Raw genomic sequence first — 24,776 nt, forward strand, 5'->3', positions numbered from 1 at the left:
CCATATCATGTCAACCTACTTTCCTGAACTTATTTTTTTAGTTACCGTATATACTTGCGTTTGAGTTCTCCCATGTAAAAGTCGGGGCTTGATTTTACCGTATAATTTCCGGTATTTTATAATGTTGGTCGTATAAGTCGAATGCGGAAATCTCACGCTATTGGTCCAAGAGATTACGATATGCTAACGCCCACCTGAGAGAGTAACCATGGACCACACGGCCTTTGTTTTCTATGTATTGTGCCTATGTGACCACACAGTAATACCTGAACTATTCCGAAGCGACATTTGCACTGTTTTGTCTTTTTTGTATCTCACACCCTCATACACCTTTATCGTAAGAGCATCCCTTATCTACGATGGAGCGTTCGATCAGAAGAAAATATGAAGCTGGTTTTAAATTAGAACTCACTGAAGTGGCGAAACAAATTGGTAACTGCACTGCTGCAACAAAATTCGATGTATCTGAGAAACTGGTGCAAGATTGGAGGAGGCAAGAAGATGTAAAAAAATAAAATAAAATTAAGTGTCGTATTTTTGAACAGGCATATAAGTCGGGGTCTGATTTTATGATCGATTTTTTTTCAGATTTCGTGACCCAACTTATATGTGAGTATATACGGTAACTATCTCTCCTCCTTTTGTTGGACCTCTGATAGTCTCATTTCTTATTCTGTCCTTTTTTGCAACGTTTTGGTAACTCCACACATCCATCTCAACATTATCATTTCTGTCACATCTAATTTCTCCTGCACTCCTTTACTGCCCATCTCTCGGCTCCATACATCATTGCTGGTCTTACCACTGTCTTAAAAATCTTACCTTTAACCTTCGCCTTAATTCCCTGATCACGTAATATACCTGATAACCTCCTCCAGTTGTGCCATCCACACTGCACTCAATGGGTTATCTCAGCATCCAGTTCTCCATCTTTGAATTCTGACTTTAGTTAAACATCAGATATTCTGTCTCCTTATTTACAGTATCTTCACCCCTCTTTATCTTACAAAGCCCTTCTCCATGTTTCCAGCTTCCTCCCCACTTCCTAATTTATGGTGCTAAACACCACACCATGTCATCTGCAAAAAGCATGAATCAGGGGAATTGATCTTTTATCCCATGAGTCACTACATCCATAACCAAATCAAAGAGGTAAGGACTTGACGATCTCTGGTGTGTCGTGGGTGCCCTGAGAAATTTCACATACAGTTGTGGAAGTTTATTTAATTTGTTAAGGCTGGCTATTTGAGGTTTGTATCTAGTCCGGTTAGACTATGAAACTGGAAAGCTTCCTTTGGATGTGGCCGTTTCACAGGAGCTCCTTAATGTTAGTAACACTGGCAATTTGCTCCAGCAATAGCAAAATAAACCGAGCTTTGTGAAGGTTTAGGGACAGTAGTAGATTGTAGTAGTATCCAAGTTTGGTGTGTGTTCTTGATTGTGTATGTTTATTTATTGCTTACATTTTCCTCTGTTGTTTTGCTTAATTTGAGTTCACCTTGTAACGGCCGACCCACTCACCCGGAATGGCAGCTACACCACCCAGACCCGTGGCCTGGCAAGTTGAGGAACATTAGAACCCGACAAGCTGTACTTCTTCCAAATAAACTTCACAAATCTACGGTTAAATAATCATAAAGCAAACTATTTGTGAAATAATAATGTGTATGTGTGTGTGTGTGTGTGTGTGTATATATATATATATATATATATATATATATATATATATATATATATATAAAATATTAATTGTGATAAGAAACAACAAAACAATATATATTTCACTCCCTCTAAAGCTCCCACAATCATCCACAATCCCAAAAGTGACCGGCAGAATATAATAATAAAAAGCTAATATAAGACACAAACACTCCCTTGACCCCACACTGAACATGAAACAAATAAGACACACAGAGAAACACAAACCGCACATGAAAGTCCAGAAGATTAAACGGAGGATGAATCATGATTGTTAACCTTATTCAGCTGGAAAAGTCTCCTACGGCAATTATACACAAATGCAATTGATAGCCTTCTCCTCTGCCAAACGACAAGAAACAGTCTCACCGTATTTATCCTCGGCACGTCAGTGCAATCCAGAACCACCGGGGTTTTGCGTTGTCGACGGTAAAGTTGTCACTGTCTGGTGTTGAAAGCGGCAAGCAGGCAAAGGTGTAGATGATCTGGATCGGTGCTCTCTCTTGGCTCTGCAAGGAAGTGTCAGTGTAGTAAACGGACCCTTTCTTCTTTTTGTCCTTATGTTTAAATAGTAATGAGCCAGATGCAATTGATGAGAGTGGCAGGGCAGATTATCACGAGGGACCACGGTTCCACGCCGTTATCCTACCCCCCAGTGTTTCCAGTGCACAATATTTACACAGACACACCAAGACCATATAAACAGGACAACGCTATGAAAGATGTTGTTAATCATGGAGCACCGCTACCACCTATATAATTTGAATACATTGACAAAAATGTATTTCCGGCCTTCTGTTTTGCTGAAAAAAAATAAATTGCTGTGATTCTCCCCTCTCTTACCTAAGACTGTTGTGCAAATACTGTTTACTGGCGAAATAAAATTAAAAGGTCATCCCGACAGATGTCAGAAGTTGAATCTCCCCTAATTATATGGACTTTCTCCTTTCTTGCATTCATGAAAGATGTTTCCTTGTGTAAATATTTAGTGTCTGGTGTCCTAAGATCAGAACATTGGAGCATACGAGTCTAGAAGGTCTGGGAGTAGCTTGCTGCTATACCAGCAGGCTTTTGTGTTTATCACTGCTATTATACACAGTTATTTACATGTTTCTGGACTCATTAGCTACTGTATATGGAAGTGTCAGGAGGTCCTGGAGCAATCCATCACTACGCTGCTGTTGGAGCTATTTTAGACTTGGGCTACACATTAAGCTGTTTAGCTAAATGTCATGCTTTACTCTGGGGAGTTAATGTTTTGCTGGTGTATGACCCTCAACATTCCCCAGCAGGCATCTTTCTTCCTCTGTGCTCATCTTGTTCTCGGGGCAGTGGTGTGATAACAGTACATTCTGGGTAAGTCTGCTTCCGTGTCTGTACCTGCTCTGTCCTCTCATTGGTTTAGCTCTACACAAAAGTGCATGCTGGGTTTTCCTTAGTGGTCCTCAGTTGATTATCCTCTTCAGGGACCCTGTCCTTTAGTTAACTGGCTGCTCATCATCTTGTTTATGTTGTTGAATATGACTAAGAATACTGTGTTAATGTCTCCACATCTTTAGCAAAGGTTGGGGAGAGTCTGTATGTAGGACAAAAGCAGACTGTCAGGCCTCACGCCCGTCATGGCTGCTCAAGGGCCGATACTGTCGGTCTAACAAAAGATCTGTGAGGAAAAGGCTTCAGTTCAGACAACTCATGAATAATTTCAGGAACAATAATCATATATTCTTCTTGTGACGCCGTCTACGTCATTCTGGTGTAGGTTGCATTTAAAGCAAGTGGGACTTCACAGCACTGTTTTCTTCATATTCACTGGTATGTCAGGAAAAGAGTTCCCTCAGATACCTAGATTTCATATTCATTTTCTTAACTTTTGAAACGTTTGTGGCAAAAGTAACACATCTTTCACTCTAGATAAATATTTGCTCAGTGCTTTAAAAGACATTGATGACTTCTGCATTAGGAAATGGTCAATTTAAATAAAGAGATGGACTCTTCACATAGCATGTTCAAGTCCAAGTCTTTTCGCTACATACGTATTTGCTAAGTTCACTAATGTCATCTTTGTCTGTTTATCCTTCTGTGGTTGGGTGTTACAACTGGATTGCCCAACCTGGACCACCCTACCCTTACAAACAGTTTTCTTCCTTCTAGGGATTTTTCAGGTTCTGTCAAGTCAGCCAAAATATATAATCCTTATGATTGTATACATTTGTGGGGCCTCCTGCCATACTCCAGACCCAGGATGTGTCTAGAGAGCATACTTGGGGTGGTGCTGTCAGAAGGTTTGTGGTCCTGTTAGGTTTTCTTAGCTGACTGTTCATTAGATGGAGACAGGTTAACATGCACTTTAAAAACTGATTCAGATAAATGGAAAGGCCCAGGAGTATTGGCACCTGAGCTAAACTAGGAAGCATCTGTTGTCCCATTGTATACACAAGTGTCTGAGCTGGTCTAAGTAAGTATAGGCCTGTACGTTTAATGTGCATTATTGGTAAGTTAATGGAAGTAGTTAATATAGAAAAGTTAACAGTCAACATGAATTTAGATGAGAAATTGTTTTATAATAATGTTTTGGAATTCCTTGAGGACCCTGCAAAAGCATTTGATCAGAAATGTGCATATCTATCTATCTATCTATATGATTATCTCAGTTTTCAAAGGGCTTTGGAAAAGTACAACACTAGAAGATTGTGATTATGTAGATTGGTACAAAATTGGCTAATACACAGGAAGTAGATGGTTATGGGACAGGACATTTTTCCAGAATTAGAAGATGTTGAAAGTGGCCACCAACTCAAGTATCAATGCTGGAGATGCTGCTCTGTTTAAGGCACATACATGATCCTGATAAAGTAATAAATAACAAACTGGTTAAATATGCAGAGCATATTATGTGGAAGTGTCAATAATTTAGAATCAACTGAATCAGTACACTGTAGATGGGCCTGGACAGAAGTCAGGCTTGAGCAATGTGTGTGTTTTTTTTTTTATATATGTTGTCTCAAAAGGTTTGGGGCAGCCACCCGTATATTGCACCTTGGCTGCAGATGGATTGAATTGGTTGTGATGTTCACCGGTTTGAGTCCAGAACAGAACTGATTGTAAAATGAAAAAATGGCGGCTTTAAAGCCCAAGACAGGAAAGTTGTGTTGTCGAGATCGGAACTAGAAGTGACCTCATCTCTGGTGCCGGAACCAGAAGTGATGTCTTTGAGGCAGGAAGTGATGTCATCCATGGCACCGGAACCTAGCGAGATTTCCCGTGGATGGTCTGCAGAAGATTGATAAAGAGAGTTAGTGTAGCGCGCCAACCCCTGGTCTGGCGTGGTAGTCCTATTCTTAAAGCCTTTCAGCTGTCTCCCAATCGCATGCGTGTGACGATGCATATAATATACTATGTCCTTCTCTAGTGGTATGGCAGTGATCCCAATATGATACACTTAGCTTCTTTTAATATCGGCGATACAATAATGCAATTTTCGAAGGAGAGCTCGTGGCAAAAGTGTGCAGTCGTGGGGTTCCTGCAGGTGGCTTTGGCCACTTCAGAAGTGTGGGAGGTATGTTTCCTAGTAATGGAATGGATAGATAGATAGATAGATAGATAGATAGATAGATAGATAGATAGATAGATAGATAGATAGATAGATAGATAGATAGATAGATAGATAGATACTTTATTAATCTCCAAGGGGAAATGCACATACTCCAGCAGCAGCATACTGATAAAAAACAATATTAAATTAAAGTGTGATAAAAATGCAGGTATAACAGACAATAACTTTGTATAATTTTAACGTTTACCCCCCCCCGGGTGAAATTGAAGAGTCGCATAGTGTGGGGGAGGAACGATCTCCTCACTCTGTCAGTGGAGCAGGACGGTGACAGCAGTCTGTCACTGAAGCTGCTCCTCTGTCTGGAGATGATCCTGTTCAGTGGATGCAGTGGATTCTCCATGATTGACAGGAGCCTGCTCAGCGCCCGTCGCTCTGCCACAGATGTCAAACTGTCCAGCTCCGTGCCTACAATAGAGCCTGCCTTCTTCACCACTTTTGTCCAGGCATGAGGCGTCCCTCTTCTTTATGCGGCCTCCCCAGCACACCACTGCGTAGAAGAGGGAGCTCGCCACAACCGTCTGATAGAACATCTGCAGCATCTTATTGTAGATGTTGAAGGACGCCAGCCTTCTAAGAAAGTATAGTCAGTAGGTGAGCTCTAATGTTAAGTGCAGTTCCCTTATACATTTCTCATAGCCTTTGGTTCTAAAATAAAAACATGTACTTTTCAAAGAATGGGCTACAATATTTTGCTAGCATAAGTTAAAAGGAAATAGCACACAGTAACTGTTGACCATAAGCTGACTGTCGGACCACAGGGTGCACCTACTGCCTCTTAATAACCTGCCTGAGTTGTCTCTTCTTGTCTCTTCCCATCTCCCTGTCAGGTTAGCTAAATGGAGGTAATGTTTTCTCCCTGTCAGCTGGTTTGTATAGTTTAGATCATTTCAGCTGTGTGAAGTCATGGCCTTACTTACCCATTCTGAGTATAATACCATACTGTAGAATAAACATCACAGATCACAGTGGCACACTTCAGACCTTGGGCTGATGTATGGCATTAAATGTAAAGTATTAGAAATAGAAAGAAAAAGAATTAGATTTGAATGCACATTGGAAATATTGAAGTCATAGCGGGCACTTGTTTAGTGTCCACGTCCTGACAGTGGACGAAGAAGTCAAATAGAATAAATTGTGTTACAGTATGTAGCACTGCTGTTGGGTAGAGGAAAAGTCAAGGGAAGCTAAGCTTGTATCGCTATGGAAGTCATTCCCAGGTTTGTAAGGTATGAAGACAGATGTTATCTATTTTCTTTACCTCTTTCCTTTGTCTAATTCTGGTTCTTATATCTCTTCAAGTATGTGGTACAAGAAAGGAACCAAAACTTGATGGGATGCCAGTTCATTGCAGGGCACACTTGATCAAGAAAATGAACATGGTGATTTATCTTGAGAATTTTACAATAGTTAACGGGAAATGCATCTATTAGATCAGGTTATAATGGTTGCCCTGCCAGTATTTATTAGACAAACTATCAGAAATATAAAACAGTAAAAAAGAAGGTGAGGCCACGAGCACTGCCATTGAAGCCGTGTTATGTTGTCTTTAGTTCTCTGTCTGTGGTTCTGTTAGCGTGGACATTCTCAAGTCATACAGCCAACACTCTGATCAAGTTCTGCATCCACCTTCAGCCATATAGCACGTTCATGTGATATTAAATATTAAAGATAATATGTCCTTCCAGGATGTAATCAGAAGATGGGTCTCCAGTGCGTTCCTTTCTATTAGTGGTCAGTCGTACATTCTTTTCTTTCCATCTGTGAAATATTTCCAAACTGTTCTCCTCCATCCACAGATCTCATAGTGCAGGCTTTGACAAGATTTCAGCCATCAGGAGCGGGTCCTGGCTGGAGCCCTCCTTTCTTTTCCAAGCTTAGATCCTGACGCACAGAGTTTGCTCTCTTTTCACGAGGTGCTTTGTGGAATGTGGCGCCTCCGCATTACTGTGCTCTGTTAAAGGAGGACACTGAAGTCCCTGCAGATGTCATAAATCACTGTTCAGAGCTATGTGGCACCCCTTTAACCTAGTTTAGTGTATAGCAGAGCGAAGGAGGCTGCTTACAACATTTCATCTTCTCTCTCCTGTACTTTTAGGAATGCACGGAAGGTGGTATTGACGACAGACCTTATTCCCATTAAACGTATGAGACACCGGTTCACAAATATCCACATAATGGCGTGCCGCCTAAACACTTGTACCATATTCAGATGCAAAACAATGTCCAGAATGTTCCTGCATGAACACTCTGGGTATGAATGGTGGTGTTCAGAAACCAGCACTGTAGACAGACACACAGTTACAGGGGGAGCCTCGTGCACAAAAACACAGGCCAGAGGCACATAACCAGCCACCAACTAGTCAAAGGTGTGCCAATGTTTTGATTAAATGCCAGTACGAAAATTCCAAATGTAATATTTCAGACCATCTTGAGGGTAGTGAGAAATCTCTTCAGAAAGACTTGACAATACTTACAGGTCTATTTTTTTTTTTTTTTTTTGTCCACAGCAGAAACCGTTTTTGATAATCCCCATTGTTCACGTTCTGCAATGTTTGCGAAATTCTAGAATTTCAGCTTTTTCAACTCATTGGGTAAAGTGCAGTGTTCATTTTTGTAAAGTGTTGGGACAGCCGCACCAGGAGAATGTGCCAGTTACTGACAGTCATAATCCTAGAATGAAGTTTGCCCTTCTGTTTAAAAGGGAAATTTCCATGAAGCTGCCTGTTAAGTGCTATGTGAAGAAATGTCAGCGGAGTGATAATAAGTATTGACGGTGCGGAAGGTGAATAATCTGCTCCTTCACCCTGCACGTCATTTGTGCTCCATTCCTGTATTTTACCTGCTTGTCATTTTGCCATTTTATATATTTGACAGGAAACGTATGCGAGTGGGCATATTTATGTGAAATATGAGGCATACTTTACCCACAACAGGTGTCCATCATTAGGTGCAGCTAACACTGTGCTAGAATTGGGAGCTTCTGGGTGATGTCATAGTGTCCTTTTTTAGGTAGAGCTGTTAATTAAAGCTGTTTTGTAGCATCTAGCCTTGTGTTAGATCCAGTGCTTATTAAGCCCTCCAAGTTAGAGAGGCACCATGCGCTGAAAGTTAAATGTCTCCCATGTGCTCCCTGCATCTCCTCTGGCTCATGACCCCTCTCTCTTTCCTTCTGTTTCTCTTGCTGTCTCTGTCCCTCTTTTTCTCTCTCTGTCTTTCTGTCCTGGTCTGTGTGTTGGTGTGTGTATGTGTTTCTGTCTCTTCTCCCAGCCCCGCTGCGGAAGGCAAAGTTTGTAGAAAGCCCCCGAATACCAGAGTCTGAGCTCATTCCAACCCTCACAACCTTTCCTGCAAAGATCTCCGAGTTGGATGCATACTGTCCTGGTAAGCATGCTGCCTGCAGAATACTTGCTTGCTTCTCTTTTATCATTTTTGTGTTTTTTGATAGCTTATGTAAGTTCTCCATGTGCGCCCTTGCTCATTGTACAGTTTTTAAACTCCTCTTGTCCGATTGTACCAAGTGGTGGGGTTGGTGAGAAGTATGCGCACATAGAGGAGACTGAAGGTTGCTGTGGTCTGCATGATAAGGTGTGGGTAATTGTGAGTTGTCTTAAGAAAGTTGCATACACCCTTTTGCATGAACATTGAAGTTCTCAAAGCTTTTCAGGTCTACTTTGTATGCTCATTTCACGTTGGCTTTAAGGCCAAAAAAACTGATTAAAACTTGCGTGTTTTTCTGGACAATACACTGTAAAAAAAAAAAAAAAAAATTATGTTGAATTTACGGTAAAGTACTGGCAGCTGTGGTTGCCAGAATTTTACTGTAAAAAAAGAAGGTGATCATATTTTGAGGTCTGCGGTATAACTTTGTAGTAAATAACTGTTTTTTCTTTATGACACATTCCAATAGAAGTGAACGTTTAACCATAACCTGAAATCCATGCACTGTAATAAATATGCCAGTCAACAAACAGAACAGAAAATATTGTCAGGATCAAACACCAGCACACTGTTTGCATCAATAAAGTAACAACAACCAACAGCAAACATCCATCATTTAACTACTGTATACACATTGAAAAGAATTAGGGTGAGGGTTAGATAGGGTTAGATGTCTTGGTTTTTAAACACATTTCACCAGCCCTTCAGTCACGTCATTGGCTCCCTGTTCACCTCCATATTGAGTGCTCACTCATCAGTGTATTCATGGAAATGCTCCACAATATCTTAAGGAACTCCTTATATTACAATCCACTTCAAGAAACATCCGTTTTACAAATACCTACCGCCTTCGCCCCCCCCCCCCCATGACCAAACTTCATACAATGGGTGGAAGAGCCTTTGCAGTTGCTGCTCCATGGCTCTGGAATGCCCTACCAGAGAGCCACGGCAGACTGTGGGTGTGACGCTATAGCCTGACTGTGACGCTAATACACTATAGTACAGATAGGTACTGGGGCAAGACTCTCAGTAAGTTTTAGGTATGAACCGCAATGAACAATATACCAGCGAGTTTACAAGGGAAAAAATTTTTTTTTTTTTTTTTTTTTTTTTTTTTTTTTACTTTAACAAGGTTTTTGGACATACCATCAGGTCATTTGTTTTTGGTTTTTTTCCGGATGTTCCGCCGTTTGTTTTGGCTGCAAGCCTCACGCGTAACATTCCACTTTTACCGAGCGGTGTTTTAAAGGTGGCACCGAAGCTAAATGCAGTCACAGGTGCCTGGGAAGGTCAAAAGACAGCTATAGGAGGAGTCCAAGTTGGATTAGTAGTGTACGTGTACCGTAATGTTTCCGTTTTTATCTTAGTAACCGCGAGGTTAGGTATAAATGTTTTTGTTGTTTAGTATTTTATTGTGTATATTTTGATTTAAACTTGAAGCATAGGATTTCCCCGGCAGGCCTGAAATGGTATCTCCCTATGTTTAGGCAAGCCGACCCTGGTAATGGAAAAGGCTTTATAAGTGCAGTTGTGGCTGCAAGAGGGGGGAAAATGATCGTTCGTAGAGAATTAAGAAGGGTCAGGTAGTGTGAGGCCCACCAGAGTTAATAGGTGCCTGAGCTGCTGGTTGATGTAAAGGAGTGTGTTAGGGTCTTGAGATTTTTTTTTGAATAGTTGTACTTTTGACCCGGACTGAAACAGAGTCCAGTTTTGTTTTATGTTAAGGCTGCTGATGGACTGGAATTGACTGTATATATATTTGGGTTTTCCAATTTCTATTTTTTGTCTTTCTTGTTTTTTTTTTTCTTCATAATTAGATTTTGTCTTGTCACAGGATTATTTATACATTTTTTCGTGCGTCCTTTTTCATCAGCAACGGTTTTTTTTTGTTTCCTCTATTTTATCGTGGAATAATAAAATTACCTTTTTTTTTTTTTTTGGAACATCTGCCTCTCTCGTGCCTCTCTTATTACCCCCTCAGTCCTGGTCGGTCCCAAACTACTAGCAGGCTATCTGCTTTAGTAGACGGCTTATGACAGTGGACAGCTAAAGACTTTTCTATTTAGGAAAGCATATTAACGGGAATGCCACTAATTATTGTTGTTTTATCTTGTTTTGTCTTTGTTAAATTTCTTTTATGTAGCACTTTGAGATTTACTACAAATTTGAAGTGCCTTATAAATGAATTATTATTATTCATGTTTAAGGAAGTTACAGCTCATTGTCTGGTGGAGAAGTAAAGTTTGCTTTTGTGGTGTCCTACAGGTGTGCCGGCTTATCGAATTCAACCCACTATACATCAGCTTCCTTAACCTCAGCAAACATTCAGCATGCAGGGAAAAATAAGTCGGCTAACGCAGTTTTTAAGTGTGCAAAGGTATCCGGCTCACCAGGAACAATACGGTAAAAGGGAGCGTGTCGTTATGCAAACATTGAAACTTCGTTGTTACTGAAACTGCGCTTTACCATTTTACATTTTGCTTTCGCTATTTAACAGTTTTACACTATAAAATTAACAGTGATTATTTTCAGTGTAACTGTAATGTATCAGTAAACAGTATGTAGCATATTTTGAAGGTAGAAAAATATTGATTTTACAGAACTTGGCAGAAAAAGACTAATGAAAAGTATTGTTTAAGATACAAAGACAATTTTCAGTCAAACATAAGGTAACTTTTCTTTTTTTCAGAAAAGGTATTTTACTTTTGCCATTTACAGAATTTTTACCGTTAAATTTCCGGACATTTTTTTACAGTGTAGGACCATAAATGCTATCTGCTTTACGTACACAAGTCAAGAGCCTTAAACCACATCATCCTCAAAAAGTGGTCTCTTTCCTCGCTTAGCTGTTCATCTAGCAAACTGGGGGCCGCCTTTTACAAATGGTACTGCGATATTCTGCTTTGTGATTTTCTTGAATGGCCCTCATCATTCATAAGTTTTGAAAGCTTAGCAGGGTAGAAACTGAAGACGACAGTCCAGGTGGTCTAAAAACCTTGTGAACTAATAGACCATAAGTTCTAAAGATCATTAACTACACCATAATATTAAGTTGTGGTCCACTGGCTTTAGGGAACATTAGCTGAACTGTAATAATTACCTTTCGTTGGTCCCATCGGAGGGGTATGAAATAGACTAATATCTGAGGAACATTAGCGCAACAGCCTCAGATGTGAAGTTGTTACCTTATGAGGTGTGAAGAACATTTCCTTGAATGGAGACGTCGGATATTGCAAGCAGATTGAGTGACTTTGAGTCAACTCTAGCATTCCCTGTGTGCTGTGTGTCTTTTGTTTCTTTTAATTATGGTATTTGCTGCTTTTTGCTCTGAAATGAACCATTAATTATCTTATGTTCAGTTTTGTGGACTGTGTGATTTTGCTTTATTTAAATATCCTGATACATTTTAACTATGAATTTTTGTTTTTTCTGTTTTTGTGTTTATTATGAAAACCAGCCTTTCCTAAAAAAAAATAAACCACAATTTGAAAGCTGAACCATTTAGAATGTGTGATATGAAGTATTGTCTGACAGAAATCTGGAAGCCCCCCTCATCCTAAACTGTGTTCTGTTGATGCATTGGACTGAGCCTTCCACATCAGTTTGCCTGGAGTGTCTTCTCATTCCGATTTTATTTTATAATCCATATCTGGTGTAGAAAGGCAGGTTCAGAACTGAAGGGACTCACTGACAAATGCAAAGTTTGTGTAGGTAGCATCGGGGGTAAGACAACAACACGATGAAAAACGCAACACGAATAAATATTAAATGTTCAAAAGTCCGTTGATGAAATAGGAACTGAAGAACAACATGGCAAGTGTAGAAATTGAGCTTGACTGGAAGAGTCTGTCTGTCTGTGTTACGTGATATTTTACTAATGAGCCTGGTCTCTGTGGTAGTACAGAAGCCTTGAGAGGACAAAGACATTTGGAGGACATCTGGAAAAATAACAGTGAGAAATGGCCAGCCAAAAATAAAAAAAGCAAGAACTGTTATTTCTAAAGTTTATCTTAATCTTTTAAATGGAAAGGCCACTTTGTAAGCATATGTGTAAATATACTCAACCAAAAACTTTTGACGAAAACTCAGTTATTTAATTGAAACAGAATTTAGTTTTTGTCAGAACAAGCAAAACGGTGATACAAGTTTTAAACAGATTTCTGTCACATCCCGGTATTTAAAGTTTAAGAAGGGCTGTGTGAGACACTTTGTAGAGTGTGAAGTGATGTGTCTACATACTGTAGAAGAAAATCTGCCAAGTTGAGTCTGTGAACAGGAATTAAATGTAATTTTCTTATGCAGTCTGTAACTTAAAGACATGGCGAAATTAGGTTAAACCAATCATCACAGCATAAAGAACTCCAACAGATGTGTACGGGCTCTTTTGATATTCACCTTAATAAAAGGTTACGTGTCTGTGTGTCTGACTGGTTGCTGTAATAATAATAATAATTCTTTGTATTTATATAGCGCTTTTCTCACTACTCAGTGCTCAGCAATTGCAGGTTAAGGGCCTTGCTCAAGGGCCCAACAGAGCAGAGTCCCTTTTGGCATTTACGGGATTCCAAAAGATGGCGGATCACAAACACTTTTAGTAATAAAATTCATTGCATTTGAAATTTCAAAAGATGGAGCATCACAAATACTGACCCTGCTTTTACGAATGCCATGCCAAATGATACATAACAGAGATATGACATCCCAACAGGTGGTCCATCACAAGCAGTAACCCTGCATTTACGAATTCCATACCAAGTGGCATATAACAGGGGCATATCCATTGCATGGTGCACTGCAAACTTTTCAAACCATCTTAGGCAAGGTTGCACAGCTAGTACATATCGATCTCTTAATTTCATTTTAATAGACTGCACACAGCTGCCGCAGTGCACACGGTACTCGCACTACTCAAGCAATGCACCTTGGCTGCAGCTTACAGTTACAAAGAGTGGCAGAATCATTCTTGGGGCTGCGGAGCACCACAAAAATCACAACATTCAGTCAAATAATTTGGAGCAACAAAGGAGCAAATCCTGGATGGGGTGGCAGTCCGTCACTGGGCTCATTAACCAGTTGCAAATTATTCCATGGAGTATAGGGGTGAGAAAGGAAAACCAGAGAACCTTGGGGGACACACGGAAAACATACAAATTTCATAAAGGTAGTAACCATGCAGTGATGAGTAAAGCAACAGGGCTGACTGCTGCACCATCAAACTGCCATCATAATAATAATAATGATGATGATAAGTTGAGCGCAGCATGTGAGGATTATCCATTCTGCACAGTTCTGTGTGTTATGTTGATCCAGTTGGTTAACATGAAATGAAAATATGTAAAGTTAAACTATTTTTATCGCTGCTTTTGCACTATCATGTGTTTTTGAGATTTTCCTGGAAAACACAAACTGCAATATTGATATCTATTCAAAATATAGTATGGTTTTTACAAAAATCACGTAATCCAGTGTGCTGTAATAACCAGTAGAGCTTTGAATCTGTTTACACAGTGGGGACTGGGCAGCCAAAACTTACAAAATGCCAACATATGATGAGAGAAACACAAAAGCTGCAATTGCCCATGAATTTTCATAACTTTCCAACGTCCTAATCGTAATAAGGAGTGCTTATACAATTACAGGTTAGCTAAAGATTGTTAAGCAGTTGTTTCAGAAGTAAGGTCGATTATTGTCTGTATATTTTTAAAAAGCTACTGGGCTGTTTGTGTTTACTTTGTGAGCAGACTTCACTTTCTGTATGTGAGACTGGAACAGGACGCCCACAGATGGAGTAAATGACTTTTCATTCAGGAGAACAATCAGTCAGTTACTGTACTTTGTAACCATTTGGTTAAGACTTTCCCAGTTGGAAGGCCTATTTTCATACAGCAAGTCCCTGTGTCCTTCTATTTTGGGCTCTTGATAATGTGATTACAGGACAGAATCGAGTATTTATCATGCACCCGCATTTCTTAAAGCTGTGAAAAGTGGGCGCCTTTATTGCCCATGCCAGTCTCTTTTAGAGTTTACTCTTCTTCTCAGTTTTGTTGTCCCTTGCCTGCTTCTTCAGTAAGCTGTGCCTTGAGTTCCCTGATGGTTTCACCCAGCACACTTCAGGCTGCTTCATTTGCCACTCGCTGTCGGACTGTCAATTAGCTGTTGAGCACAGCTTGGCGTGGGGCATGCTGCAGGGCATGTTTGTGTGTGAGCCGGCTGGCATCATTAGCCTCTGCTTTATCGATGAGAAGAGGCCATGTCAGTGGTTACTGATTTGCCATCAGAACACAGTGGACACATTCTTAGGGACAATGCTGCCTGTGCGGCGCCTTGTCAATGTGTGACTTGGGAGCACATCAGTATAAAGTGGGCTAAATGGAGAAGCCGTGGAAAACTTTCAATAGTTTATAAACTGCTCCATCTGGGCATTGTAGGGCAAAATTCAAAGAGGACAAATTACCTTGGAAAGAAACTTGTGTTGTGCCAGCCACTTTCAGCCACTGTCATTCTAGTGTCATGATGTTCACCTTATTATGTTATTTGAGCTTGTGTAGTAAAAAAAAAGAAAAGAATAAATAAATAAAAAGAATGACAAAATTGGTCATTATTAAGTGAACATACTGCTGCTGTTATATTTGTTATCTTATTATTCTGGCAATTGTCATGTCATGTGTTGTTCCCACCATAATAAAAGGACAAGTGTCTGCGTATCTGTGTGTCCATCTGGTTGTCGTGTCCCTGTTATCCAACAGATGGCGTATTCCAAGCATTGGCACTACTGTCACGAATCCCATACCAAATGGTGTATGACAGATGCACCATCTGTTAGAATGACGAATGCAATGCATTTTATTACTGCAGATGTTTGTGATGCGCCATTTGTTGGAATGATATATGCAATACATTTTATTACTAAAAATGTCTTTGATGCCTTTGATGCACCATTTGTTGGAAAGACAAATGGAATTGGTTAATGCAATGCATTTTATTACTACAAATGTTTATGACACACCATCTGTCAGAATGGCAAATGCAGTGCATATTATTAATACAGATGTTTGACATTCGCCACCTATTGGAATGACAGAAGCAACACTGAGGTCATTGAATACAATGAGGACTGATTGTGAGGTCATTGATGTTTGGTAGAATGTCTAGAGGGGGCTGGGTGGTCTCGTGGCCTCGGATCCCCTACGTTTTTTTTTTTTTCTGTCCTTCCCTGGCCATCGGACCTTACTTTTTTAATTCTATTTTATTTATTTTGTCTTTTATTTTCTCTTTCTTTATCATGTAAAGTACTTTGAGCGACACCATCTGTATGAAGATGTGCTCTAGAAATAAATGTTGTTGTCTGCGTTGACTACATAAATGTAAACCCTTCTTAGACGGGTAGCATAGCTAGTATCACTATAATTGATTATTAATGAGCAATTCAAATATAAAATATTTTTCTAACAATTTAATACATTTTTTATGTTTTTTTAAATTTTTGAACCTGATTCTGCTTCTCTGTACACCGTTGTGATATGTCTTATTCGTTTCATCCTTTCCAAAAAGAAGTTTGGGATATTGGCAGACACTGCATCTTAGTTGCTAATTCCATGGATGTTAATCTACAAGGTGTTGCCCATTTAGTCCTCACACCCTGATCAAGTTTTTAATATTGCTGTGCTCCAGTTGAAAGTGAAAACAGCAATACAGGCAGACCCCGGGTTATGTACGAGATAGGGACTGTAGGTTTGTATTTAAGTTGAATTTGTATGTAAGTCAGAACAGGTACATTACTTTAACAAATGTTCCAGGGGCGCTCCGACCCCCAAACTTCTCTCTCTCCCTTTCTGTGTGTCTCGTGTATGAAAAAAGACAAATTTCTATTACAAGAAACTGTGTATGGTAAATAAAGAGAATAATCATTATGATTATAAAGGGCCTCGCCTGCTGGAGTCACACTGCGGCCAAATGGTATCTCCATATCAAACCTCGTGCGACTGCAACTGGGAAACAAAGAGTCAAGAGAGGGCGAGGAGAAGTCGTCTGTGTTTGGTATCCTGCAATGTCCCATACAGATCTTATCGGAGACGGGGAAGGTGGCTGACATTACATAGACATTCCTACGATAATCACAGCCATTTGAAGTCTGACGTTATCCTTTTGGAAGTGCCATCAGGTCTTCCAGCAATTGAAGGTCATGTTAGGCATAATGTGTTATTGTTCAGTGAAACTTTTTGAAAAAAGTTAAGTCGATATCATAGGTGATGATGCCTAAGAACACGGCAAACAATTTTTTAAAATGGTACCGTAGGTGGACTGCACAGCGTTATCAGCCTCAAGAAAGAGATTGAGGCCTGGATGTCCAAGAACTTCCTCAAGCTGAACAGCACTAAAATTGAAGCTCTTTTAATTGGTACCCCCCATCAACTTCGTTCCTCTTTTCTGACCGTACCATTACCCTCCCCCCTTCTGTTACAAATCTGGATGTCAAGTTAGACTCCCATTTGTCATTTGATACACATGTCCATCACCTTTGTAAAATTGCATTCCTTCTTCTCCGAAACATAGCCAACCTCCGTCCCTACCTCTCCCTCTGTGATGCTGAAAAGCTGGTTCATGCCTTTGTTTCATCCAGGCTGGACTATTGTAATGCACTCCTCATCGGGATACCCAACAAGAGCCTTGAAAAGCTCCAACAAATTCAAAATAGTGCTGCAATGAGGGTGCGGAAATTTTAACACATTTCACAAATCCTTCAGTCATTTCATTGGCTCCCTATTCACCTCCGCATTGAATACAAACTCTGTTTACTCATCAGTGTATCCATTGAAATGCTCCACAATATCTTAAGGAACTCCTTATATTACAATCCACTGCAAGAAACCTCCGTTTTGCAAATACCTACCGTCTTTTTTGTTCTTTATTTCACCTTATACAATTTCTTGTATTAGGAATTTGTTAGTTTTCGCATACCCCTTGGGGTCAGAGCGCAGGGTCAGCCATTGTACAGCGCCCCTGGAGCAATTGAAAGTTAAGGGTCTTGCTCAGGGGCCCAGCAGAGCAGGATCTTTTTTGACAGTGACTCGAACCGGCAACCTTCTGGATACCAGCACAGATCCTTATCCTCAGAGCCACCACTCCGCCTTTGCCCCCCTGTGACCAAACTTCATACAATGGGTGACCGAGCCTTTGCAGTGGCTGCTCCACAGCTCTGGAATGCCCTACCAGAGAGCCTAAGAACACAGCAGATTGTGGGTGTGACGCTAATACACTACAGTGCAGATAGATACTGGGGGCAAGACTCTCAATAAGTTTTAGGTATGAACCGCAGTGAGTAATATACCAGCGAGTTTACAAAGGAAAAAATTGTGGGCAGATTGTGGGCTGTTTTAAAAAACAGCTAAAGACTTTTCTATTTTGGAAAGCTTATTAACAAGAATGCTATAATTATTGTTGTTTTATTTCTGTTTTTGTCATGCTTTGGCTTTGTTTAAACTTTTTATGTAGCACTTTGAGATTTACTGCTAATGTGAAGTGCCCTATTAATAAAATGCATTATTATTATTATTAAGAAATGATTGTGGGACTTCAGAACGGAAGTGGAGACACGTGGAGACGTTAGGATTTAGTCATTAGCTAACCAGAGACGCTTAATGGTCTGAGTGGTCTTCGGTTTATGTTCTGATGACTGGCATTGTCATTGAGTTATATTTGTGTGACTGCCATGCCTCAGTACACAAGATCAGCAATATGACTGCTTTTAAACTTACTCAATTCAGGTAGTACTAGGATGTTGTACCGTGTTAGCCATTATGAATGTAGAGAAAAGCCAAGCAAAATGACACCTTTTATTGGCTAACTAAAAAGATTACAATATGCAAGCTTTCGAGGCAACTCAGGCCCCTTCTTCAGGCAAGATGTAATCAGTTCAGGTATGATTTTAAAAATGTCCCATTACTGTGCTTTGCCATCTACAGTAATCCCTCCTCCATCGCGTTCCAGAGCCATCCGCGAAGTAGAAACCATATGTTTATATGGTTATTTTTATATTGTCATGCTTGGGTCACACATTTGCGCAGAAACACAGGAGGTTGTAGAGAGACAGGAACGCTATTCAAACACTGCAAACAAACATTTGTCTCTTTTTCAAAAGTTTAAACTGTGCTCCATGACAAGACAGAGATGACAGTTCTGTCTCACAATTAAAAGAATGCAAACATATCTTCCTCTTCAAAGGAGTGCGTGTCAGGAGCAGAGAATGTCAGAGAGAGAGAGAAAAGCAAACAAATCAGTAGGGCTGTTTGGCTTTTAAGTATGCGAAGCACCGCCGTATAAAGCTGTTGAAGGCGGCAGCTCACACCCCCTCGTCAGGAGCAGGGATAGAGAGAGAAAGATAGAGATAGAGAGCCAGAGAAAAACAAACAAGCACAAATCAATACGTGCCCTTCGAGCTTTTAAGTATGCGAAGCACCGTGCAGCGTGTCGCTTCAGGAAGCAGCTGCACAGAAGATAGCAACGTGAAGATAATCTTTCAGCATTTTTAGACAAGCGTCCGTATCGTCTAGGTGTGCGAACAGCCCCCCTGCTCACACCCCCTACGTCAGGATCAGAGAAAGTCAGCGCAAGAGAGACAGAGAAAAGTAAGTTAGGTAGCTTCTCAGCCATCTGCCAATAGCGTCCCTTGTATGAAATCAACTGGGCAAACCAACTGAGGAAGCATGTACCAGAAATTAAAAGACCCATTGTCCTCAGAAATCCGCGAACCAGCAAAAAATCTGCAATATATATTTAAATATGCTTACATATAAAATCCGCGATGGAGTGAAGCCGCGAAAGGCGAAGCGCGATATAGCGAGGGATCACTGTATACAAAGGTCACCATAATCCAACTGTGTCCCCCTCTAGTGGTTAACACGTAAACTAATACTTGGTGATTATTCCTGTTGATTTGGTATACTGGCTGAATGTTTTCTTCTGGTAAGGATTTTGAACCATTTTATAAGAATGATAAAAATATGTAGAAAATGAAATGCATTAAACACAAAATGTGCATGCAAAAGGAAGCTAAAAAAATGTAATTTTGTGTCGGTATGTTAGTGGTGTCCTAAAGGTAACGTCTTTGTCTATGGGCTTGTATGTGAGCAATTTGTAATAAGTGAGTCTTCTCCTTTGAAGACTTTTACCCAGAGTGCTGTGCAGTTCAGCCCGACTGGTGAGTCAGTGCCGACAGGAAGAGGCCGCGTCTTGTGCTCCGTTTGCTTGACAGCAGTGTTGGGATAAAGAGAGCGACACAAAGAAGCGGCACTTTTATTGGTTCAAGAGAAGTGAGGCAGCCGAATGTTACTAAGTGTCTTGACAGATATAAGGTGCTTTTGTGCTAGTTACATTAATCATTACATTAATTTGTTGCGGATTTAAAATAAGTTTCAGCTTGAAGGTAAATGAAATACTTTAAACCATCAGAATGTTTTGTTATGTAGTAATGCAGATTTTTGGTCACTCTTAATGTGAATCCAGGCATTTTCATATAGGGGTGTGTGATATTGACAAAAACAATATCTCAGTATCTTCTGGGATTTTGTCAGTAACAATAAGTAATATTTTGCATTATTCAGAAATGTGTTTGTGAAAGTTTCATATTGCACTAGCTGCAGCTCACTCTTTTTAATAGGATATTAACTGTTGCTTACTAATCTCTAATTATAATTTTAAAAATCCTGGGACGAGACATGACTTTTTCAGAGAGATACTTTCATGTCCTGCGAGACAAGACTTTGTGCCAAGAGATTTAACCAGGCCTGGGGCCGGAAATAAAAGACGAAGAGTAGAAGACAAAGTAGAACATCGTAAAGAATTCAAAAATGTTGGTGCGATACATATGCAGAGCAGGTTAGAGATAATGAAAGTATGAAAATTCAGAAGTCTCAAAAAAAATGATAGTAAAGGTTAGGTTTCTTTATTTATTTCTTTATTTAGTCATGTTTACACAGGAAAACATGAAATTTGCCTTCTCAGTTGCATCTAATAACAGGTAACAGACAGAATGAAATAAAACAGACAAATAGAAATGAGAAAGGTTAAGGTAAGGCAGTTAGATAAAACATATTTATACCAAAAAAAAAAAAAAGGTAACAGGATATATATAAAGATCACATTAGTGCCAACAAATGGAAATTATTACTCGGTGAAATAACGGAACGAGATCGAATATATGGACATAGGACGGAGTGGTGGCTCTGAGGCTAGGGATATGCACTGGCAATCGGAAGGTAGCCAGTTCGAATCCCGTAAATGCCAAAAGGGATTCTGCTCTGTTGGGCCCTTCAGCAAGGCCCTTAACCTGCAATTGCTGAGCGCTTTAAATAGTGAGAAAAGCGCTATATAAATGCAAAGAATTGTAAGAATTATTGTTATATGACAGATGTATGTAGATATTGTTTGCCTTTAAACTTTAAGTCACAGACTTGTAGATCGTCTAATTCGTGTTGCCATCAGGAGAAAGTAGTGTTTCTTCCCAATGAAGAGGCCTATCCGCGAGAATTGAAAGATTTGTTGTTTGGTGAAAGTGAAATCCACAAACGCGAGTGACAGAGATACGAAGTGACTGGCGCGTAGCACAGGACGGGGGGTTGGCCCCCTAGTGATATTAATGGAAACAACATTTTTAAAGGAATGCTATGTCCAGAAGATTTTTTTTTTAAAATGCTTCTTACCCCATATAGTCTGTACTGGTGGTCTAGAAAGCATTTTAACTTCATGCTTGTGTGGAGAAATCAAATATTGAATATTTAAAGTCAACAGCACTGATACTTGATCAATCCTGGACAGTGTTAAAGCATTTGAAAAACGTCTATGGGGAATAAACAAGATCTCGCCTAATTTGTGTTGCATAATCCACATGTCCGGTATACATTTGTATGGTCAAAATTTGCTACACGTGTGCATTTTTTCCCTAAAGTTTTATTAAAGTGGCGTAATTGAATGTAAACACAGAGGACGTTATTTCCCCCAATCCTGGGTGTTTGAATTGAAGATCTGTCTCTCACGCTCATTCAGCGGTGAAGAAACACGTCTTTCCTGACCCTAACCAAGCAATCAAGATTACACGTCAGTGTTAATATATAAATGGATCAGTGAAATAAAATAAAATACAAAGAAAAACGCACATAAAGCTCTAATTAAAAGCAGGAAGAGCTGGCAAGTGAACTTGACAGATCACAGTATAACAGAACATTTCTTCCAAAGTTGCTTTATAAGCCAAAAATGTTACCAATAATATGTTGTGTGTTTAAAGCTAAAGTTTTTAGGACAATGGTGTGCATTCTGTGTAGTGCGTCAGCATTAGTTTACGGAGCAGGAACGTGGTGTCATTACTATCAAAGTGAATAAAAGGAATTTTAATAATCATCTTGTCTCTTTACATGTATTTGAACTGAAGATGTTATAACAGTACAGCTCAATCAGAGAGATGAGTAACTTGCTCTTCAAAAAGATAAAGAAAAACGTCAACCCCCACCTAACAAAAAGAGAAATGCCAATAGAGCGATGAGCGGCCATCACAAAACTAGTTGATTGTGTAGAATTAAACGGCCTCTGCAGTAAACCCATTATGCATTAGAATTATACTCTTGAGTTCTTTCCAAGTTTTAAAAATAAAGGGAGTTTGATTTATTTTTTTATTCTGTTTTGAGATAATATAGCATATTGCTTTCCCACTGAGTTACAGAAGGCAGATTAGGATTCCACCATAATTTTATGTGCAAGTTGTGTGGTGCAGTAAATTACAGCAAAGTTTTGACAACGCACTTTTATACCTCCTGGTATTGCTCCAGATCCTGCTGTTAAGGCATTCAAAGTGATTTTCGCTGCAAGGCTATCTGAGACATAGTCAGAAATTGTTTTATTTCAATGTTTCACAAATCATGTGACCTAGCGATGCTGATGCATGATGACAATCAGTACGTTTACAGGCAGGCACACACATATTTGGGTTATAAGGTGTAATAAGCCCATTAGGGCAGGAATTCACGTTTACATGTGCAGGTAATCATCTGGACTTCTCCTTTGTCAAAACGCTCCAATGTCGTTAAACTGCAAAAAAAAAACTAGTTAATAGTAATCATCGGCCGCTGTGAATCTGAAAATAAGCAAGCCGCCTGGGATCGTTTTCTTTGTGTTTTATAAATATGTTTAGTCAAAGTGAAGATTTATTTATAGGTTTCTTTTACTGGATTGCACTCGGCAAACTCTTTTCAGCTTGGGTGTGTGGATGAGACCCATACGTGTGCTCCTCGCCTTACACCCAGTGCCGTAGGAATAGTTCAGAATGTTCCATATATTTTTCTTTCTTTTTTTGCCCGGTGCTGCGTTGACATCGTGCACCAGAAGGTGTGAGCTTATTCAGTGCGAGCAGGAACACGCAGGTGGCCTGTTGCTTGTGCTATAACACACTTGACTTGACGACGATCAATGCAAATGTACTGTGCAAGGCATACACAGGGACCACTGAGAAAAGAAGAGCGTTCATGGCTCAGCTTGCAGAGGAGCTTCGTCAGCACTTCTTACAAGAAAAGGCAATGGATAAAGCAAAAGAGGATGCAAAATCGACAAGCTTCTGTTCCAAGACTGCCGCTCCCCCAGCCCCTTCAGTGTAATAGTAACCACAGCACAGAGAGAAGTGTGTACATTGCAACAGGTACACATGTCGTAAACGTAGAAAGACGTCCCTTGGTTGTGTGGGAACTGTTAACATTTGAATCTGATGATTGCCTATAGCGCAGAACTGACCTCTCTGTACTATTATTTCCTCTGCATGTCCTGGAGTACAAAAGAAACAGCACCGTACACGCAAAAGTGGACACTGGCAAGATCAGTGGGGGGGGGGGGGACTGCGGTCACTGATTACAAGCGCAAGAAGGCATGCGAATGAATATGAATAAAATGAATAATGTTGCATCAGTGCCACAATGTTTTCCAAAATGTACTATACAGGTCATAAAATAAGTTATTCCAAATATCATATATACCTATGACTCTGTTTTATTTTCAGTGCGGCTTTGACATCATGGACCATATGGTGCATACTAATTCGGCGTGAGCAGGAACACTCAGTGAAACTGAATTAAAAAAATTAATTGACGGTGAGATACGAAGAAGGAAGGCAGATTCACCAGCGTTTGTGTGTCAGCTTGTATCCCTCCAGATCAGAGAGTGTCCAGTTCCATTGTCTCAAAACGTGACTCACATCTACAGTTACTCCCAGTTTTAGATAAAAAGTAACCGCGTCAGATCTGGGGCGGGGGGTAGGTGTTGTATCGTGATCATGACTAAGAGAGTAAAAGTGGGGGAAAAAATGCACATTTTTACAAGTACTATAAATTTACACCGGTTGTTACAGACACAAATCAAATATATGTTGTTATTGTATAATATTAACAATAAGAGCAGCTCACTACTCTAAATGGTAAATTTGAGGCGGGCCTGGTTTCGAACTCACGACCCCTAGATTGTAAGTCGGCAGTTCTAACCACAGCACCACGGAAGCTGTCGTACTGTACTTGCACCTTTTGTGAAAGTGTTTATTTGATATTTGGCTATCAGCCTTCACACATTAGACAGTTCATGTCTACATTTTGTTATTTATTACTAAAACATGAAAAACGTTTCTGTTTTTGCAATGTGTTTACATAGACTGCTGTAGACACAAAACACACATCAAATTATTTCCCCTTACAATTCTGGATAGCTCACTCCCAGATAATGGGAACTGGGGGAACTTCTTGCCTATTGTGAGGCGGTGGGGCAGATGGTATAGCAGGCTGCTTGCTGCTTATCGACACATTTAGAAGACAAAAGACGCTGACAGAGAGGTGCGAAGAGATTTAAGGTGGGCCGGATTTACGAGTTTTTTCGAAGGCTGTAGTAATTCTAGTGTTTAAAAGGTACTTTGAAGACCATAAGGTCAAGTGTCCATTCATGTGTAGACTAATCTATGATTTGGTTAATTCATTTTTTTTGTGAAAGGTGCCTTTTGAAATCCTGT

General features: G+C 39.9%; 1 protein-coding gene across 11 annotated transcripts in view; it reads left to right on the forward strand.

The window, feature by feature from the left end:
• The window catches only part of tanc2b (tetratricopeptide repeat, ankyrin repeat and coiled-coil containing 2b), a 473,655-nt gene that overhangs the window by 354,732 nt on the left and 94,147 nt on the right, over nucleotides 1–24,776 (forward strand). For 6 of the 11 annotated variants that reach the window (XM_051936364.1, XM_051936365.1, XM_051936366.1 and 3 more), the window contains one exon: nucleotides 8,579–8,692. The exons of the other annotated variants lie outside the window; for them this stretch is intronic. In XM_051936364.1, the coding sequence (XP_051792324.1) occupies nucleotides 8,579–8,692 (114 nt within the window). The remainder of the gene's footprint in view (nucleotides 1–8,578; nucleotides 8,693–24,776) is intronic. 11 annotated transcript variants of the gene reach the window in all.

Source organism: Erpetoichthys calabaricus, chromosome 14 (genome assembly GCF_900747795.2).
Source record: "Erpetoichthys calabaricus chromosome 14, fErpCal1.3, whole genome shotgun sequence".
Taxonomy (NCBI): domain Eukaryota; kingdom Metazoa; phylum Chordata; class Cladistia; order Polypteriformes; family Polypteridae; genus Erpetoichthys; species Erpetoichthys calabaricus.